Source organism: Solea solea, chromosome 13 (genome assembly GCF_958295425.1).
Source record: "Solea solea chromosome 13, fSolSol10.1, whole genome shotgun sequence".
Taxonomy (NCBI): Eukaryota; Metazoa; Chordata; class Actinopteri; order Pleuronectiformes; family Soleidae; genus Solea; species Solea solea.
The window spans coordinates 12,928,431-12,946,986 of record NC_081146.1 but is presented as its reverse complement, the minus strand read 5'-3'; the positions used below and the strand labels follow the sequence as shown (position 1 = coordinate 12,946,986).

General features: G+C 42.0%; 1 protein-coding gene across 1 annotated transcript in view; it reads left to right on the top strand.

Moving 5' to 3' along the window:
* The window catches only part of LOC131470770 (A disintegrin and metalloproteinase with thrombospondin motifs 16), a 48,000-nt gene extending 32,670 nt beyond the window's left edge, over nt 1-15,330 (top strand). Inside the window, exons 17-24 of the mRNA XM_058646718.1 lie at nt 112-247; nt 1,662-1,788; nt 11,559-11,763; nt 12,745-12,939; nt 13,069-13,125; nt 13,282-13,485; nt 13,622-13,769; nt 13,866-15,330. Of these exons, the coding sequence (XP_058502701.1) occupies nt 112-247; nt 1,662-1,788; nt 11,559-11,763; nt 12,745-12,939; nt 13,069-13,125; nt 13,282-13,485; nt 13,622-13,769; nt 13,866-13,981 (1,188 nt within the window). The 3' untranslated portion in view covers nt 13,982-15,330. The remainder of the gene's footprint in view (nt 1-111; nt 248-1,661; nt 1,789-11,558; nt 11,764-12,744; nt 12,940-13,068; nt 13,126-13,281; nt 13,486-13,621; nt 13,770-13,865) is intronic.
* The last annotated feature ends 3,226 nt before the right edge of the window (nt 15,331-18,556 follow it).

Here is an 18,556-nt window from a genome sequence, read left to right as displayed (position 1 = left end):
TTATTACAGACCAAATAGATTTGAATATACCATTGTCATATCGTGCAATTATGACGTAACTTGTTTGCGTCTTTCATGTCAACAGTCTTACTGTATTCTTGTGTCTTGTAGATATTGTTGCAGGGTTGGAACCCCAGTGTGCGTTGGGAATACACTCTGAAGAAAGCCGATGAGAAAAAGAATCACATCAAACACAATTACTCGTGGGCCATCATACGCTCCCAGTGTTCAGCGACATGTGCTGGAGGTACATTTTGTACAAACGTGAATGTTAGACATACGTTGCATTTTCATATAAATGTGTTTTAAAAACTGCAATGATTGATATATTGGAAGCTTAGGGCCTGTCCACACTAAACGAGTGTAGGTGAATCCACATAGGTGTTTTATCGTAGTTTTATGAGCCCTGAAACAATATTTTTTGGAAACAGAATCCAGAGTGGGAAAAGTGTCACCCTAGTCATTCAAAAAAAGTAATTCTATATATATATATATATATATTGCCTCACTCAGCAAGTTTAGACACTAGAGGAAAAGAAAACAAATAATTGATAAAGATTAACAGTGAATCGTAAAATTGGGGGCATCCTGTCACAGCAGATGTTGTGCACTGACACGTTGCCATCAGCTTTTTTTGTGTGTTTTCGTTCCTTGATATATTTCTAGATTTTTTTTTTCAAAGCCTATTGCTTTGATGAAAAAGGACAATTCACCGCTTTTCAAACTTGAACAGATCAAAAGGACCGTTTGTAGATCAATGGACAAGCATCTGAAGCTTAGTCTGGCCTGTCTGATCTATAATAAGACCTTTAGCTGCAGGTTAAATGGAGAGAGGAGCGTTCCCATCATTAGTGAGGCAACATTAGTAGCTCTTGTTTCCAACTGGTGGGACCTCTTCTTTTTCTACTGGAGACCTGCTATTACACACACACACAAATATGTTAAAGCAAGCAAGCACACACATGCACACATGCATTGCTTTGACCAGTGTCCCTTGTCCCACCGAAGGCTTGGTATTAAACTGGCATACACATACAGACTCATGCAAAGTCTGTTATAATGACCTAAGAAGTCCCTGACATGGTGATCCGAGGGCAGAGATTAGATAAGTGTGTGTGTGTGTGTGTAGTGCATGCATGTGCATTTGCTTGGCTTCACGAGTGTGAACAAAGCCCCTAGTGTGAAGTTCCAGTTGATTGACCGTCCAGGTTAAAGTTGTGGTCTGCAGCAGTTCAGTTCCCCCCTTTGTTTTCTGATTGCAGGTTATGACGAGTTGGGGGTTGTTATTAAAGAGTGTGACTGACTCACTGACCTGTATGAGTTGGGATGTGTAAACTGACCTTACCTAAGGCCAAATACCAACCTGGATATCTGTTTACCTGGAATTAAATGTTCACATAAATCAAACATGTAATTATGCTTTGAGGCAACACCTGGGTGGAAATACATATTCCAGAATTTTAAGATATTGCAAATGTTACGATTTTTATTCTTGTCTGAGAAAGTAAATCCAATTTAGACATCATAAATGTTTTCATGGCTTCCAGAATTTAATATTTAAATAATTTACCACTAGATGTTTCTATAGTTCCGATTGTAATTCATTTCTCTTCTTGTTGTATTGTGATGTGCCTTAACTTATCGACGTTTTACCCATACAGGTCAGATGAACACCAGGTCTGCCTGTTACAAAGACTTGCGAGTGCAGGTCAACGCTTCCTACTGCAATCCCAGATCAAGACCATCTACTGGACTGATGCCCTGCAGCACCCAACCATGTCCTGCCAGGTCAGACCCTAAGCTTTTATTATATATTATTCTTGTGTACAGCTGTAGTAACAGAATCCTTTGGCTGTGGAGCAGACCATAGTAAAGTCAAAGGTTGAAGATCTGTTTATGGTTTAAAATATTTGTAAATTACCTTATCAACATATCAGGGTTTTTTTTTTTTTTTACTCAATCTGAACTTGATTAAAAACTATTTAGACCATGCAGAAAATTCATTATTGTTTCTTATTTGGATAGAATATGACAAGAAGTCTGGTCCCTCTGGACTTTGAAACTTCAGGGTATGTCAGTTATTAATTTGTTCGATTTGAAGAGCTATAACGTGTCCTGAGTGGGTTATGTGGTAGCCAAAAAGATTGTTGGCTGCAGGAGCTCAACATTTTGTTCATGCATGTTCATGCTGGGAGAAGGCAGAAGTTCACTTTTAGGGGCCATGTGCCAAAAAGCTTGAGATAGTTCACCAAGCTGAGCATGCTAGTCAAGAATATTCTCTCCATTTTCCATGCTCCCTTCACCTTGATTCTCATGTTCTCCAAGTGTTAGTGGTCTTCAACACCTACACATCTGCTCTGTAATTTCTTGACATGCAATTGCCTCAAAAAGCAGTTTATCTGTTCAGTCAGCTCTTCCAAACTTCCCATCCGATCTGCTCATACGAAGGTGAATGAAGGCTGTCAGCCAGCAGTAACCTTATCCTCCACCCATTCCCAGCCCAGTCAAACACCTGTTCTACCATGATGACATTTTCCTCTGTCTTCCTTCATTTTGGCCACAACTTGCGTGTGAGACACAGCAAAGACATGGGAAGTTCTACTTGTTATCCTGCTTATGTCTTCATCCACTTCAGAATGATTCCCCACAAAATGTCAGGAACTGTTAGATTCTGTGTTAGTTCACTACAACAGGCCAAGGACTCGTCAATCACTTCACTTGTAGCATCACTGTGGGACCAAAACTCACAGAACTCTAGTTCCCTGAACCTGTCAAGACCTATAAGGGTCTTTTTTAGTTCTAGATGTGTTTGTGTGTGTGTATGCTTGGACTCTTCTGTTCACAAACTTCACTGATGATGATATTATGGTGGGACATGTTGGTCCATTTCCAAAGTTGGTGAGTCTTAACATAAGATCCATTTGCAGTTGGGAACCAAAATAGGAAATGTTATCATAGGTTGAGGTTCAACCAGGTTGCTGTGGCCAAGTGGGATTCTCAGCATGTTGTATAACAGCCCTGCTGTCTCTCCATGATTTATGAAGACACCAGACGGAACAAGAGTGGGAGCAAGACCCATAAATGATTCTGTGGTTTCAAGGCGTGGTTCCATGGGATCTTGGCTCAGCTCAGTTGGTTCGGTCACTGTCTATATACCAGAGACACACAGGGACAGGGCAGAGGAACAAAGATCAGTCAACATGGTCCACTGCTGTGGACATCATAGGGAGTGGTACACCCACTGACAGACAGGACATGTATTAACACTCTCACACACACACACACACACACACAGGGGAATGTCCCTCCCTTGTCTCTGCTGCTCTGGACTTTGTCACGATGGGTAAAATCCTGGTCAGAAAACAAATCGCTGAAATTTGATATTTTGCTGCTGATGATAAGATTTCATGAACATGTTTTTTTGTAACAGCTGAACATGCACATATATCAACCGTGACGTGAAATGTTGGTTTGATCATTTTTGGGGATGTAGTTGTATCAAATTTATAACGGATAATTGGCCATTGAACCTCTAAATACCCCTCAAATCAGTGCAGTGACAAGTGGAGATGCAGTGTGTCATTCCTACAACAGCTGTTGCATGAGGTATTACTTCCCCTGAGTGCATTTTCTTCAAGTACAGTTGGATAACACTTTGCAAGAAATCATGCTAACTGAATCTCTCGGGGCTATATAACTTTTGCAGGAGAAGGTCACTGGTGCAATACCATAAGGATGCATAACAGGTTACTTCTCTTGTGGCCACCATTTCCAACAAATGATCTTAAATGTGATGTGGGAGAGTCCTTCCCACAGTATGTTATATTCTAAACTGCATGGATATAAAAATACTTTATGATATTGAAGTAAATAAAATTGTAAATACTCTAATGTAAGTAATGTGGTATGCTATCACTGGGGTATATAACACACAGTATAACTGATTTTTCGGTTTCTGGTTTTGAAAAATGGCAACTTTCCAAATGCTGTGTATTATTCTTACTACAACTCCATGCACACTGCTTCATTGTATGGAGCAGTGCTTCTCAATCCTGGTCCTGGTGACCCACTGCCCTGCATGATTGAGACGTATCCCTGCTCCAACACACCTGATTCAAATAAATGGGTCATTACCAGGCTTTTGGCTGAGATCAGTTGTGTTGGAGCAGGGAAACGCCTAAAACATGCAGGGCAGTGGGTCCCCAGGACCAGGATTGAGAAACACTGGTTTAGAGAAATCCAACGCGTTAAATGCCCAATGTGCCCAGTCACTGATGTTAAGCTAAAATTAGACAAACCATGCATGCCATTAATGTTTAGCAATCATTTGATTATCCAATACTTCGTCTGAAATAAGGGAATAAATGCCTGATAATGTTTTTTCCCATGCACTTCCTCTATGATTTGATGCTTCGCGTTCTTATTATGGACCACTACAAACCAAATGAAGGGAATTCCTCGCTGCAATAAGAAACAAAAATGACAATTATGACTCATGATTTTGATGGATAAATAAGGAGTCGTACATATGCAGCTGCTCATCTCTCACAGAGAAGTAGAGAAGGCATCCAGAGGCCTTTGACAGCTGCTGTTTAAGAGTCAATTCCTATGTGCCTCAATTCTCCCTATTCCCATGTACACTATCAGTAATGGTCGGAAATGTCAGCCAAATTCTTGCAAATAAAATGGAAAGTGTTGACAAGTTCTACCTCTTTTTTTGTGTGAAGAGTAGAGCTTTGCCGAGGCACTGACCTCATCCTTGTCAGTGCTACGTGTGCTGAATGTCGAAATGTGACTTTGTCCCCGGCATGTAGTTTCATTTTGTTGTAGCCAAGCCAGGCCACTAAAAATGCTGTGTGAACTCTTGTTATATAAGAAGGCTATGGTATAGACCGGCACTATAACACCTGTTTGCATCTTTATTGGTGGAAATGAGTACCTCGAATGTTGCTTCAATGGTTAATAGTGGTGTCAGAAATATGAGATGGTGTGGTTTAGTCATTTCTGTATTAGCAACATCGATTCTGTTTCCAAGTATACGTAATTTAACGTGCACAGCATACACACGGCCATGATGTCTGATTCTTGTGATGTTGGCATCATGTTGCCAAGAGTAGAGTGACTGACCATCAGCTGTTGTCTGGCACACACACACACACACACACACACACACGAGGCAGGGGAGTAGGCGGTGTCTTGTTACTGCGACGCTTACCCTCACCCCCAAACTTTCTCATCAAACCACTCTTAAGTGTCCCTTCTGCAACCCACCCTGAAATCAGTGCAGTCACAAGTCCAAAGCCAAAACAATCTATTAGCCCAGATGCCAATGTGCTTTTCTCAGTACCTCCCCTTCTGCTTATGAAGTCATCCCTCTCTCAATATGCATTCCTTTGGAGGCGTCCCAGCACCTGCTGAAAAAAAAAACCTGCTTCAAAAAACCGGGGGGATGCATTATCTACAAGGCATCAGTATTCAGTAATCGTGCTGAAATCATGGAATCCCAGTGACATACCATTTATCTCATGTTTTATAGAAACCAACAGCTGCTAAAAACATTTCCGAGCAGTGTCTACGAATGTCAATATTTCCCCCTCGCTTGGTTTTTGTATGTCTCCGTTTTGGAACAGGTATCCTAGGAAAGGCCTGTGTCTGATGACCACAGAGCTGCCTCATAATCACTCATATAAAAGTAGTGATGGTGTTGACGGAAAACACATATGTAAAGCTGTCTGAGAGGGAGGCGGTGTCCTCCAGTGTGTTAGGTAAGGCATTTTAAAAATCATGATGACACGACTGTGGTTCGTTGTGTCATTTTGTGTAGTCATTTGTCATATTGTGCCGTCTTTTCTATTTTATTTCACCGTCACACTTTTGCAAAAGCTGGTACAGTGAGTACAGCGCACCACTGCCAGGATTACAAGAAATTATGTCAGGACGGCTACTACTGAAAATCACCTAAAGTCTACTTTTATAAACTTCACCACTGACATAAGATGACAAAAGGACTACTTCATGTAAATATTTGAGCTCTGTGGGTTAGCTTCAGAAATCACAACAATATGTGAAGTGGCACAGATGAAAAGAAAAACTATCGACTGTATGCGCATCAGGCAAACACAAAGTCTGGAGCCCACTCTTATAAATACAGTGGCAAGTTAGACTTGTGTGAGCAATTAAAAAAGTTGGGCAGTTTTGGTGCAGGTTAACTTGGATTTGGAAGGAAACTGATGAGAATGTTGAATAAAAAGCAGTTTCAGTTTTTGAGGGCAAATCTTCTGCTGCATTTAATTTGTTCATAAAGGGGTCATAACTTCCTGCAGTAATCCATTACTTTACTGATAAATACATCTATAGGCTTAATAACTCTAACTTTGGTGTCAGCCTGTGTTACAAATGTCATTTTGTATTATGTTTCACACTGGAAAACTTGATTATTGGTGGAGAAAGAAATGTATAGACTTTAAATTCAATGAGAGAGAAGGATAGTCTGTAGATCAGGGGGGAAAAAATAAAGAAACTCTTGCTCATGCTTTTTCTATTTGTGTCAACAAGCCAAACAATTCAAACCTTATGTAGACATGTGCGGTGTGCGATCACACTGTCATTACCTGGCAGCCTCAGACAGTGGCTGTCTCATCTTCAGAGATGTCAGCACTTAACATGCTTACTCACCTCTTACAACAGTATTACTCAATCCTGGTGCTGGGGACCCACTGCCCCTGAAAGTTTCCCGCTCCAACACAGCTCATTCAAATGAATGGGTCGTTACCAGGCTTGCATAAAGCTTGTTGATGAGTTGACCATTGGAATCAGGTGTGTTGGATCATCTAAATGAATGAGTTACCGTGTCCCTGAGGACTGTCCTGTAGAGACAGAGGCTCAAAACACACACGTATACACTTTTGTCACAATATTTGCCCTTTTTTGCCCTTTTTTGCCCTTAGTGTACAACAACCTTAGTGTTTGTCGCTGCTGAGGCCCCGTTAAAGCCTTTGAGGTCAGTTGTGAGACAGCTTCAGCCCTACACACACACACACACACACAGAGGAATAACCCTGGACACTTTAATGTGATGTGATTTTTTTTTTGTGACCTGCGACATGCTTACACACTCACATACTCACACACTCTCTCACACACACACACACACATACACAGAGAGAGCGACTGCTTCCACCAAATGTCATTCAATCTAAACTGGGCTCCAGTTGCAGCACGTCCAATCCCTCAGCAGGGATTAATGGGATTGTGGCTTAATGGCAAACACTCACACACACACTAGCTGCTTATTTGTCTCGCTGTCTGTAACTTTTAAAAGTCATTTATAAATATGCTGGTTTTTTTTTGGTTTTTTACAGCTCCCCCCGCTCTCGTGAGGTTATCTTAGATGTCGCTGCACCACTTTTTTTCTTTCACCGTCTCTCTCTCTCTCTCTCTCTCTCTCTTAATCCACCGTTACAAAGTTACACACACACACTGCTCTTATCAGCCTTCACTCACTAATGGATGTGTGTGTTTACACTGAGTTGAGGAAGGAGTGATAATCGTGTTTGTAAAGTAACCTCACAATTGTTTACACTCATCTCTTTGGCCTTCCTCCTTCATTATCTGCAGCTGGTGCTGCATAGTTAAAAAGTGTGTCTGTGTGCAAGCACACGTTTCTGTTCTCTCTCTCTGTGTGTGTGTGTGTGTGAATGTGTTCCAGGAAACCTGAATGTTGTGGGGACCTTCATCTGTTTAAACAGTCACGTTATAGGGGAACGATTTAACAATGTAACACTGAGGTACAGTGCTCCCTGCCTTAATTGTATTTAAAGGTATAACACGATGGTCTTGGGAGTCTTGGAGGCACAAGCATGTCTACAAGTGATTCAAGCTTTTCTACTTAGTTTTAATGACTCAATTCATCATCTACCGCTTTATCCTCCACACGAGGGTTGCTGGTGCCAATCCCAGCTGACATAGGGTGAAAGGCAGGTACACCTCGGACAGGTCGCCAGTCCATCGCAGGGGCACACAGAGACAAACAACCATTCACTCTCACCTATGGCCAGTGTCAGTCAGTCATTATCTACCGCTTTATCCTCCACGGGGGGTGCTGTGCCAATCTCAGCTACATTGGGCGATAGGCGGGGTACACCCTGGACAGTTCGCCAGTCCATCGCAGGGCCACACACAGATAGACAGAGACAAACAACCATACACTCTCACACTCACTCCTATGGTCAATTTAGAGTGTCCAATTTTACCTAATCCCCACATTGCATGTTTTTGGACTGTGGGAGGAAGCCGGAGAACCTGGAGAGAACCCACGCACACACAGGGAGAACATGCAAACTCCATGCAGAAAGGCCCTTGTTCCAACCGGGGCTCGAACCTGTGTCTTCTCGCTGCAAGGCGAGAGTGCTAACCACTACACCACCGTGTGGCCCTATGGCCAGTGTAGAGTGTCCATTTAACCTCTGCATGTTTTTGAACTATGGGAGGAAACCAGAGAACCCAGAGAAAGATCATGCACACACAGGGAGAACATGCAAAGTCCATGCAGAAAGGCACTGCGTGGCCCCACTGCTGTTTTAGAAGAATAGAAGTTATGTTTTTAGTGAACGCCTCTGGAAATCACGATTTACCTCAAATATGTGAAATTTACCCAGACGAGTGTAGCTCTGAGTGTATTACAGCTGTTCTGAAGTAATACTCCAGTAATGCAGTCAGTGAAATTACACGATGTTATTGGAATACCCAGGAATTTCATGTATTACATTACAGCACTACATTCTTAAAGCGGTGAGAGGAACCTATTATCAAATCATGACAGTTATCTGAATGCATTCTGACTGGCTTGAAGCCTCATCAACCCTATTAAATCCCAAAATGATCCAGCTCCGAATCGAACACAGCAGAATTCTCATGTTACAGCAAACAGTTACGGTGATAATATTAGAAAACTCGTCTTTTCCTTATTGATTCAAATCTGCATCAAAAGTTCATAATTTGGGATTGGGAATGGTCACATTAATTTGTGCATTTCACTTTACCAGAGTTTTATGGTTTAATCATGGAACTTGCCAGCTCAAGTAAGGAGCCATTTTTGCTGAACTTAACTGAAACACTGTTAGGGAATACACTGAGACAGGAGGCACGGTGACTGATTTCAAGAGTCTTTATTCTCCTCTTGAAAAGGCAGGCACAAACAAAATCACTTCTTTACAGACGGAAAAACTAAACTAGACTATACTAGGAGAAAAAGCAAAATCACTTCTTTTCAGAAGGAGAACAAACAAGACTTGACTTGAATAAGACGAAACCAACTTGGGACCTGACGTGAAAATCTAGGAGCATAAACGACACACTGGCAAAGGACAAAAAACTGGGGAAACTATATAGGGGAGAGGGAATCAAGGGCAGGTGCTATTGATTACTTAAGGATCACCAGGTGAAGTGCATGAGGGAATGAGGGGAGGAAACTATGAGACAGGAAGACATGACATTTACCAAAATAAAAGGGGAAGTGAAAATCAAACCCACACCAAAAGTGACATGAACTTAACGCGACTTTAAACCTAAACTAACTCGATAACTAAACTAAGCAGAACAAAAACACGAACAAAGCTGACGCTTCATGACAAACATAGTATCCAATCGTTATGTTTCCGGACACGTTTTTCAAAACGCATCACTTTCTTACGGCGCCTTTAAGCATGTGCGTGAACTTTGAGCTAAGACAAAACATGTGCCGGAGCGACCCAAACATGCTTACTCGTCTAGACTGACAGACTGGCTGTGGTCACCAGTCCATCTCTACAGGTCACACTATTCTGAGGCCCTGCACTTCATTTTGCTGTGTCTGCACCCACTAAGTTGGACTAGACAAGCGTTACATCATGGAAAAAGGTTTTCGGTGGTCACTTGCATTTAGAGCATGATATCATTCTGTCTCGTAGAGTGGATGTGCAGAAACAAGCGCACCCTTGCACACGAAAGTGCAAACACGCACTGCCATAAACACTGCTCGGAGGTTATTTAATGCCCCTGGAGAGAATCTAGACAGATTCATTTAGATCACAGAGGCTATTTGACACTCTGTCCACATTAAATCTGATCCCATCTGCTTCTGTCCAAAGGGTATGACTATTTGCTCATCCACCGGATGGATCACATGGTGGTCTATACTTTGATGTTGCTTTTATCAGTATATGTCATTTCAGTGAGGTCATAAGGGGAATAAATCAGTGCCACAAGTTAATGACATTCCGTAAAAAAGGAAAGCTCTGAAGTGTCGCCTTCATCGTGCGCCACGTTGCAACCTTTTGCATCGTAGGTCAGATAAATATACTCGACATTTCTGTGCAAAAAGCAGAATAAGAGCTAATTAAGTACTTATGAAATATGATGAGCATACTGTAGCAAATGTGCATACATGAAAAAAAAGGGAAAAAATTCACTGACTTAAGCTGGATTTTTATGATGCTTTCACTCCTATTTCTGTGCCAACGGCTAATAAGTATCACAGTAATCCCTTAAATTGTTTTACCTTAGATGTGTGAATATTTCTGTGTTTGTTTTCTTTCCATAAAAACATCACCACAATTCATTTATTTCTTTAAATTGTACTCGACGGCAAAGCATCTAGCATTTGTGACAATATTTAACAATATTGACTGACTTGGAAATCTTTATCATGACAACCCCTTTGAGCAGCTGAACCGGAGTCCTCATCTCTCTATTCCCCACGTCCTTTGATCATTCTCTTCCTCCTGAAAAGTCATGTCCCGTACGATGAGGACACATGAAATGTATCCACCTATCGTTATTGATACTGCACCAGGTCACTGTGTGCTGCTTCATCGGTGTGAAGTAAATGCGAGGATGGTGTAGATACAATGAAGCTTTGAGGAAGAGCGACGGGACGGGAGATTAGAGGATTTGGCAGCGTGTGACGTGTGGCATGCAGTGCTGAAAGCAAAACAAAGTAAAAATAAAAACCTCACACTTTGTCAGGACTGTAGGACTGTGTGTGTGTGTTGGAGAAGCATTAAAATAAAAGATGCTTAATATACAGCCTATTGTGGAGGTGCCAACACATTGTCAGCACAAACTAATTATATAAATGAAGTGTGTCGTGTAGCTTTAGTAGTAATGGTGGCTAAGTTTAGGCTTGAGGTGGCTTAAAATGGTGCAGTGGGGTTTAAATTACTGTCTGGTGTTTTCCTGCTGTTGTGACTTGCTTTGCAGCCAGTGAGCCATGAACAAACGTCTGGTCTGGACCCTGCAACAGTGTCTGATGTCAGCGATATATGAGCGCCGGTGTTAAAAATGATGTCGGGGCTATTAATAAGCGTGATTTGCTATTATTATTATATAGTACATGCAGTATGTTTCTATTTTGAAAATGTCTGAGGAAGAGTGACCTGCAGAAAGAACTGCAGGTAACTGGCAGTGAAAGAAGAGGTGGAGTCTTCAGTGACGGTTATCATGTCACTGAATTGTAGATTCCAGCTGACCTGTCTGAGTGAGTGACTGACGAGGTGTGGTGTTGTGTTGTGTTGTCACAGCTGGTCTGTAGGAGAGTGGGGCGTGTGCAGCCGAAGCTGTGGAGGAGGAGAGCAGATCCGACAGGTCCAGTGTGTCCAGAGAACCAACCAGGCCAACACGGATGCCCTGGCTGACTCTCAGTGTGCCCAGCCCATCCCAGCCAGGAGACAAGCCTGCAATACACATAGTTGTCCCCCAGTGTGGACGACTGGGCCATGGTCACAGGTGAGCATGTGTGAAAGTGATCTGGCCACATATGAAGGATATGCACACTGATGTACGGACGACGCAGTGCGGCGGTGGCACGAAACGTTTCTCCACGGGAGGAAAAGAGAAAAAAAGAAAAAGAAAAAAAAGCTCAAAGCTGCAAATCTGCTTTACACACTGTGTTGCTAAGTGGACCTTGAAGCCTTGATGGCTTCACCACACTTTATAACCATGATCTCAGGGCCATAGAAACGTGAATGTGCCCACTGATGTTTTGTTCTCGGTCCAATTCATATAAAGTTGCGTCTCACTGTGAAACCACTTCTTTTACCTCACTTGTCCCTAACTACCCGTCACAAAAGGTGTCCGGTTCACGTTCTCTCTAGTTTACACACTCTCTAGTTTCCCATTTACCCAGAGAAGTGATCTTTATTTAGGCTGTGCCATAAGATGAGTGCATCAGCTCAAAGGGAATATTGGAGAATTTTAGCCCTCCACACGAATTATAAAGGAAGTAAAGCACAATAAGTCGCCATGTGAGTAATGTAAGTGTATGTAACAGACTGAGCATACTTGGCTTGTTAAGCTCTTTTGCCTGAGGCTTGCTATGTTCGAGTCATTTAATAGCCCCATTATGTCCAATCTTGAATTAATTTTTATAAATCCTTACTCTTGGTTAAGTGGAAGTGGAAAGACAAACTCTAAAATGATTAATATACTAGAAATGTACTTGACATTGATACCATTCAGTTACCATCCATTATTATTCATTATTAACTGTCCTGTTGCTGAACAATATAATTTTCGGAGGAAATTATCAGGGAAACAAATTTGAATTTTGACACAGATTGAATTTATCTTGTGAATTTCCCTTCTGCGACCATTACCATGTTAGTTTTATGACATTTATTATGAAGTATATATATATATATATATATATATATAGTCATAGACAAATTGTCAAGAACCATCACTTCCATGCTCCTCTTTACTTGACAGTGTTCTCGCAAGTGTGGCAACGGCCTTCGGAAGAGGACAGTGCTGTGTTCGAGCACCAACCCAGGAGTCCAGACACGCACGCTGCCAGACAGTGTGTGCGCAGGCCTGCCAAAACCTGTCGGTCAAGAATCCTGCTTCATTAAACGGTGCCAGAAACAACGAAAAGTCCAGTGGTTTGTCTCCACGTGGCAAGAGGTAATTCTCCAGCGGTAATGAAGAATAATGAAAAGAATATGAAATTAAATTGAATAAAGCAGTAGTCATGCAGTATGATTTTTCTTTTTTTTTGCCAAATGTGAACATGTTTTCTTCCTCCAATTTCAGTGTTCAGTAACCTGTGGTCGTGGCTATCAGACACGCTTCGTTAAATGTGCAGAGAAGGTCTGTAATATTTGCTTCGTTGACTCAAATTCTGTTGTATCTTATTTATTAAATTAGTAACTTTAACTGAATCGTGACTTCTTTTGTTAAGGGTTTTGTGTATTACGATGACATGTGGATGCCTGACATTAATACGTTTGTATTTCCACCATAAAGGACACTGCAGGAAAATACAGAGAGCTTGCAGCCAAGAAGTGCCACCATGTCCCTAAGCCCACAGTAGAGCTCCAGAGGCCCTGCATCCTGGCTGAGTGTCCTGTCCACACTACGCCACCAGTCCACCGATGGAACATGAATCTTCGCACCTATCCACCTCAACCTCAGTCCCGACCGGAGTGGCACCCATCTCCATGGTCTCAGGTAAATTATATTGCATTATTACGCATTCAAAGACCACTATTTTACACTGTCTGTCTGCACTTGTGTTAATGCTGGTTATTTTACATGTCAAATGAAATCACCAACCAGGTCTTGCTTCTTTCTTCATGCTCTACAGTGCACTGTGACATGTGGCGGAGGAGTGCAGGCCAGAACAGTCCAATGTCTGGCTCAGGGGAAGCCCTCTGCTGGCTGCGCCCTCCATCTTAAACCCGCAATGTCCCAAGCCTGCAATACCAACTTCTGCCCACAGCCTGAGAAGAAAGGTACTGAAGCATACAATCGTGCTTCTTTTTATGTCTAGTCTGAAACTTCATTTAAATCTGAAAATCCATTCCTTTTCCCCCCCCCCCCCCACACAGATCTTGCTTGTAGGGATTACTTCAACTGGTGTTACCTGGTGCCCCAGCACGGAGTCTGCAACCACAAGTTCTATGGCAAGCAGTGCTGCCAGTCCTGTTCGAATTCAAACCTATAATCACATGAAATGACTCTGCCTGTGTCACCAACAGATCAGTAGTTAGACAAAAGACTATATTTGACGTCCGTGCTTGGAAAGACAGTGTTCTTGTTTGAGCGTGTGGCAGGCACTGGAAAACAGAGGACATTTCAGTCGAAGTGCAGTTGCAGTTGCCCTTTCCTCTCTCTGCGATGCCGGACATCTGGATGCAAGAACTCGATGCTGACAGCACTACACGTGAAAATGATCATGACAGAACAAATAAAGTCGAGAATTATGGGAAGGAACTAACAAAATGGGAATCTTGATTAAAGTGAATAGGACTGACATGTCCAAAAGAAACTGAAAACCTGAAAAATCCCAGCTTTGTTTATATACCGTATGTAATTGAACAGATCTGTACCCAGGACACCCAACATCTCCAAGGCAACCAAAGGCCAGTGATGGCACATCAACAGAGGAATATGGCTGACGAGGTTTTCAAGCTCTGCCGTGCAACAACACGTGACACGCCCTGTTGGTGTGTGTGGGGGCGGCAATTCTGGAGGAATTGGAAATCCGGGGTCTGATAATGAAAAGGGATGTTTCAAAGAAACATGTAGGACAACATCATTTTAATCTGAAGCTTGATACAAAACAGACTGGGAATAATCAATAAGTGGGCTTCCTGAATAGCTGGACAATAGCAGAATGTTCTGTGTTGTCACATGAAAGAAAGAAAGGGGGGAAAAAATGAGAAGAAACATGAGTAGTATCCTGCAATGGGTCTAAGTTGTGTAAACTGGCTTTCGTACTCAGTGGTGCTACAGTGTTGCCTTTTGTCATCAAACCAATGTGAAATCCTCAAGTTTCAGGAGGCGACAACTCAATTGTGTGACCCATGTACAGTATTGTTTGTTTTATTTATTGGCTTTACAATACAGCATTGCTGGAAGACTGTATTAATAAGCAGTATAAATATGTCCTTTTATTACTCAACCCTAAGCCCATTACTCTTATATTTTGTATTGTTTTCGTAGGATATCATGCTGACAAACTGCACCTTTCTTACTTAAAATGTTTATTTTTATGTTGGAAGCAAAAACCCAATTCAACAGTGTTACCGTACAAAAGTGAGCATTTACAGCAGCGGCGCGAACGGAAATCTTTGTCAATAAAAGGTATGAGCACGCTGTTTGAAGAGACACTGCTCTCTGTTTCACATCACCGTGTCCTACATCATCATGTCATACTCAAGGCATCTATTGCATGCATTGAAATGGAAATCAAACAATGCATTACGTACTGTTATGGATACAAGCACTGACAGATGATGGCTGTGACTTTTACAATGTAAATGAAACAATAAACAAATGTGTGTCATGTCAGCATCTCAAGCGCAGCAGGTAATTGTCAGTGTGGTGGAATTTTGTTTTCCTTTGGGGAGGGAGCTAAATACATAATACTCATACTAAAGACTAAAAACCACATCTAAACCAGCTTTTACCGTCCATCCTGAATAGCACTATTCAGTTTTTATTTATTCTCATTGAGAAATAAGGTCTCAATCACAAGAGAGACCTGTTTTGAACACTCACTTACAAACAGGCCTATCAATACAATACATTCAAGTTAACGTGGTATGTATAAGTCAGAACATGCCGCATGTGTCCTGAATGCATGCAATATCAGATATTCAAGACTGGCTGCAGTTTAAAAGTCGACAGAAAGCTTTTTTCATACACTGATTTATTTGATCAACAGTGATCAACACATACGTTCTTTACTCCAAGGATAAAAGAGCTTGTTTCATGTTACAGCAGCCTGACTAGAGCTTTAATTCACTCAACTTTTCCACTCACCAGTACACATAGACAATTTAGGCACATCTGTATAGTCATGAACAGCGCAGAGAAGTAAGATCAGTTACAGAACACAGGAGACACATGAAGGATGTATTGTACCGCCAGGTGTGAACAGTCCCGCTTGACGCTGTCCGCTAGTGTTAGAATACCTCAGGATGGATGTTAATATCAGGCTCAGGAGGAAACTTGATCTCTGCAATTACAGCGGCGTTGCCATCATGCTCCGACAAAAGACTTGTCTGTCCATAAACATGTGATTATCATCAGTATCGTCATTGTTGATTCACCTCCATAATAGCAGAGAGTGGCTCCTTTGTGTATCAGACACTGTGGCTTAGATACACAGCTTTGTAACTTTCAGACTGGAGAGCTGTTAAAGTCATCACGTTTGCGACATGAAACAAGCCGTTCACTGTCTTTCTTTGCAACATAGGAGACACTGTTCTGTATCTCTGCCGTACATGTCGAACCAATACATTAGCTTTAAGGTTTCACCAGGTGGGGTCCCTCAAATCTGAGATAAAAGACCTCTCTATCGTGAAATCAGACTGATGTTTATCAGAATTATACTAGAGTGAGTGCACTCTTCAGCCCACAGAAAACCCTCAGGGTCCTGTGGGCTAGACTAGTGCTCACAGGGCGATTGTGAGTGATCCACAGTGCAAAAAAAAACTTTAGGTTCAGTGCAGGCCAGGCTAGGTTTAGGCTACCTCAGTTACTACAGACAGACACGCATGAACTGAGTTTGCTGTTCACATATGACAACCGTAGGAGGACAGTGTCTGCAACATTTAGGAGAAAGGTGGCACCTGGGTCACGCACGCAGGGGATTTGACACCCACTTTGACATCATCTCCCTATTATACTTAGGAAGTGGTGGTTATGGAAAATGTCCAAAACAACATGTTTGAACATTTGCATTCTAGTCCCTGTGGACAATTTCAGAAAAATGTCTGGTATGCCACATGGGCATAGAACAGTATGGAGCTAGTATCACCTTTTAAAGCCAATACGGAAGAACCGTTTCCTTTAGGAGACAAGGACCAGCAATAGCTTGTGTCAGAATATCACATCATGAACAACAGTGGAACTCAAAACATGGTTTTATCCCTGTAATGTTCAAGTTATGTGCTCTTATTGGCTTGTGTTTGTTTGTCTTTACAATGCAGCATCACTCACTCCCTCCTTTGCTGTTGTTGTTTTATGCAAAGCCCGAACCTGAACCCTGAAATGTGTAAAACAAATAAAAGGAAAATGGTAACATTTTTATTTCTAATACTTAGCCTGTAAACACAGACCTGAATGTTAACTTGCAGCAGTTACAGTAACTGATTGACACCCAAAAAACACGCTTAGAAAAAAACAAAAACTAAGCTCATTTCAGTTAATGAGGGTTTTTTTAAGCAACGCTCCAAACCCTACCTCATTCTCCTCACCCGTGACCTGAGTGGGTTGAGGAGCATTGCAAGTCGTATCATAACAAAATATCCTCAAAAATAAATGTCAACTTGTATTTAAGCGAATCCCCTTGAGCCTAATACTGAGACCTTCTCAATGGAGTGTAGCATCTCAGCCAACAGCCTGGCAATCAGTAATGCCAATATGGCATTAGTCCTTTCAACACCTATGACGTCGTGTGTCTGGTCTTAGTCATTTCTCAACAAGTCAAGGAGACCCAGATGCCCAAAACAAAATGGCCATTGTCAGAATCCCCGAGGCACGGATATCAGGCCCCGAGATGGAGAGGAAGGGAGGAGAGACGGAGTGTGTGAGAAGAGGAGGAAGAGAAAAGGGAGAAGACTGGGCATCTGTGTATTTGGTGCTGTCATAGAAAAATGCTGTGAGAAATACAGTGTGTGAGCCAGAGGGAGAGGTGGGTACAGAGCAGAGTGGAAAAGGGGGTTTCCTACTTGTCAACTACTTCTCTGTAGTTCATTCACAACTGATCACTGCACTCTGGGTACTGCACACACACACACACACACACACACACACACACACACACAAAGCTTCAGATTACTATAAGCCCCCAACCCGGCAAGGTCCTGGAATGTACTGTCATCAGCTTTGCACCCAGTCAAGTCAAAACTCAATCAAGAAAAGGGAAGAGAAAATATTGCGATCACCCTTATACACAGATTGTATGCAATCTCCAATTTACATCACGGTGTTGTTGTATTATTTTAATGGAAGCAATTACATTACTGTTGAATAAAATATGTGGCTATGCAAAACTTTTATTGTCCACTTAAGTACCACTTTATTAGGTACACAGGACACCCTGTAAAGTCTCAGTGGTCTGCTGCTGGTGAAGCCCATCCGCGTCCCTCTTTTGTATACTTCAGCTGTAATGAGTTGTAATTTAAATGACCTTTTTTTTTTTTTTAGGTGCTTTTCAAACCATTCTCTGTAATCCCTAGAGAAAATCCAAGTATATCAGCAGCTTCTGAGATGTTCAGACAAGCCCGTCTGGCACCGTCAACCATGCAGAGCTCAAAGTCACTCATACCATATTTCATCCTGACTCTGACCATGTCTACACGCCTAAATGCACTGAGCTGCTGCCATGTTTTTGACTGATGAGATATTTGCATTAACAAGCAGTTGGACAGGGTCACACAGCAGAGTTGCCTCACACCTACAAGACCTGGGTTAGCGACCCAATCTGGCCGAGGGCCTTTTTTAATGGAATTTGCATGTTTTTCTCTGAGTACTCTGGTTTCCTCTCACAGTCCAAAACCACACAAAT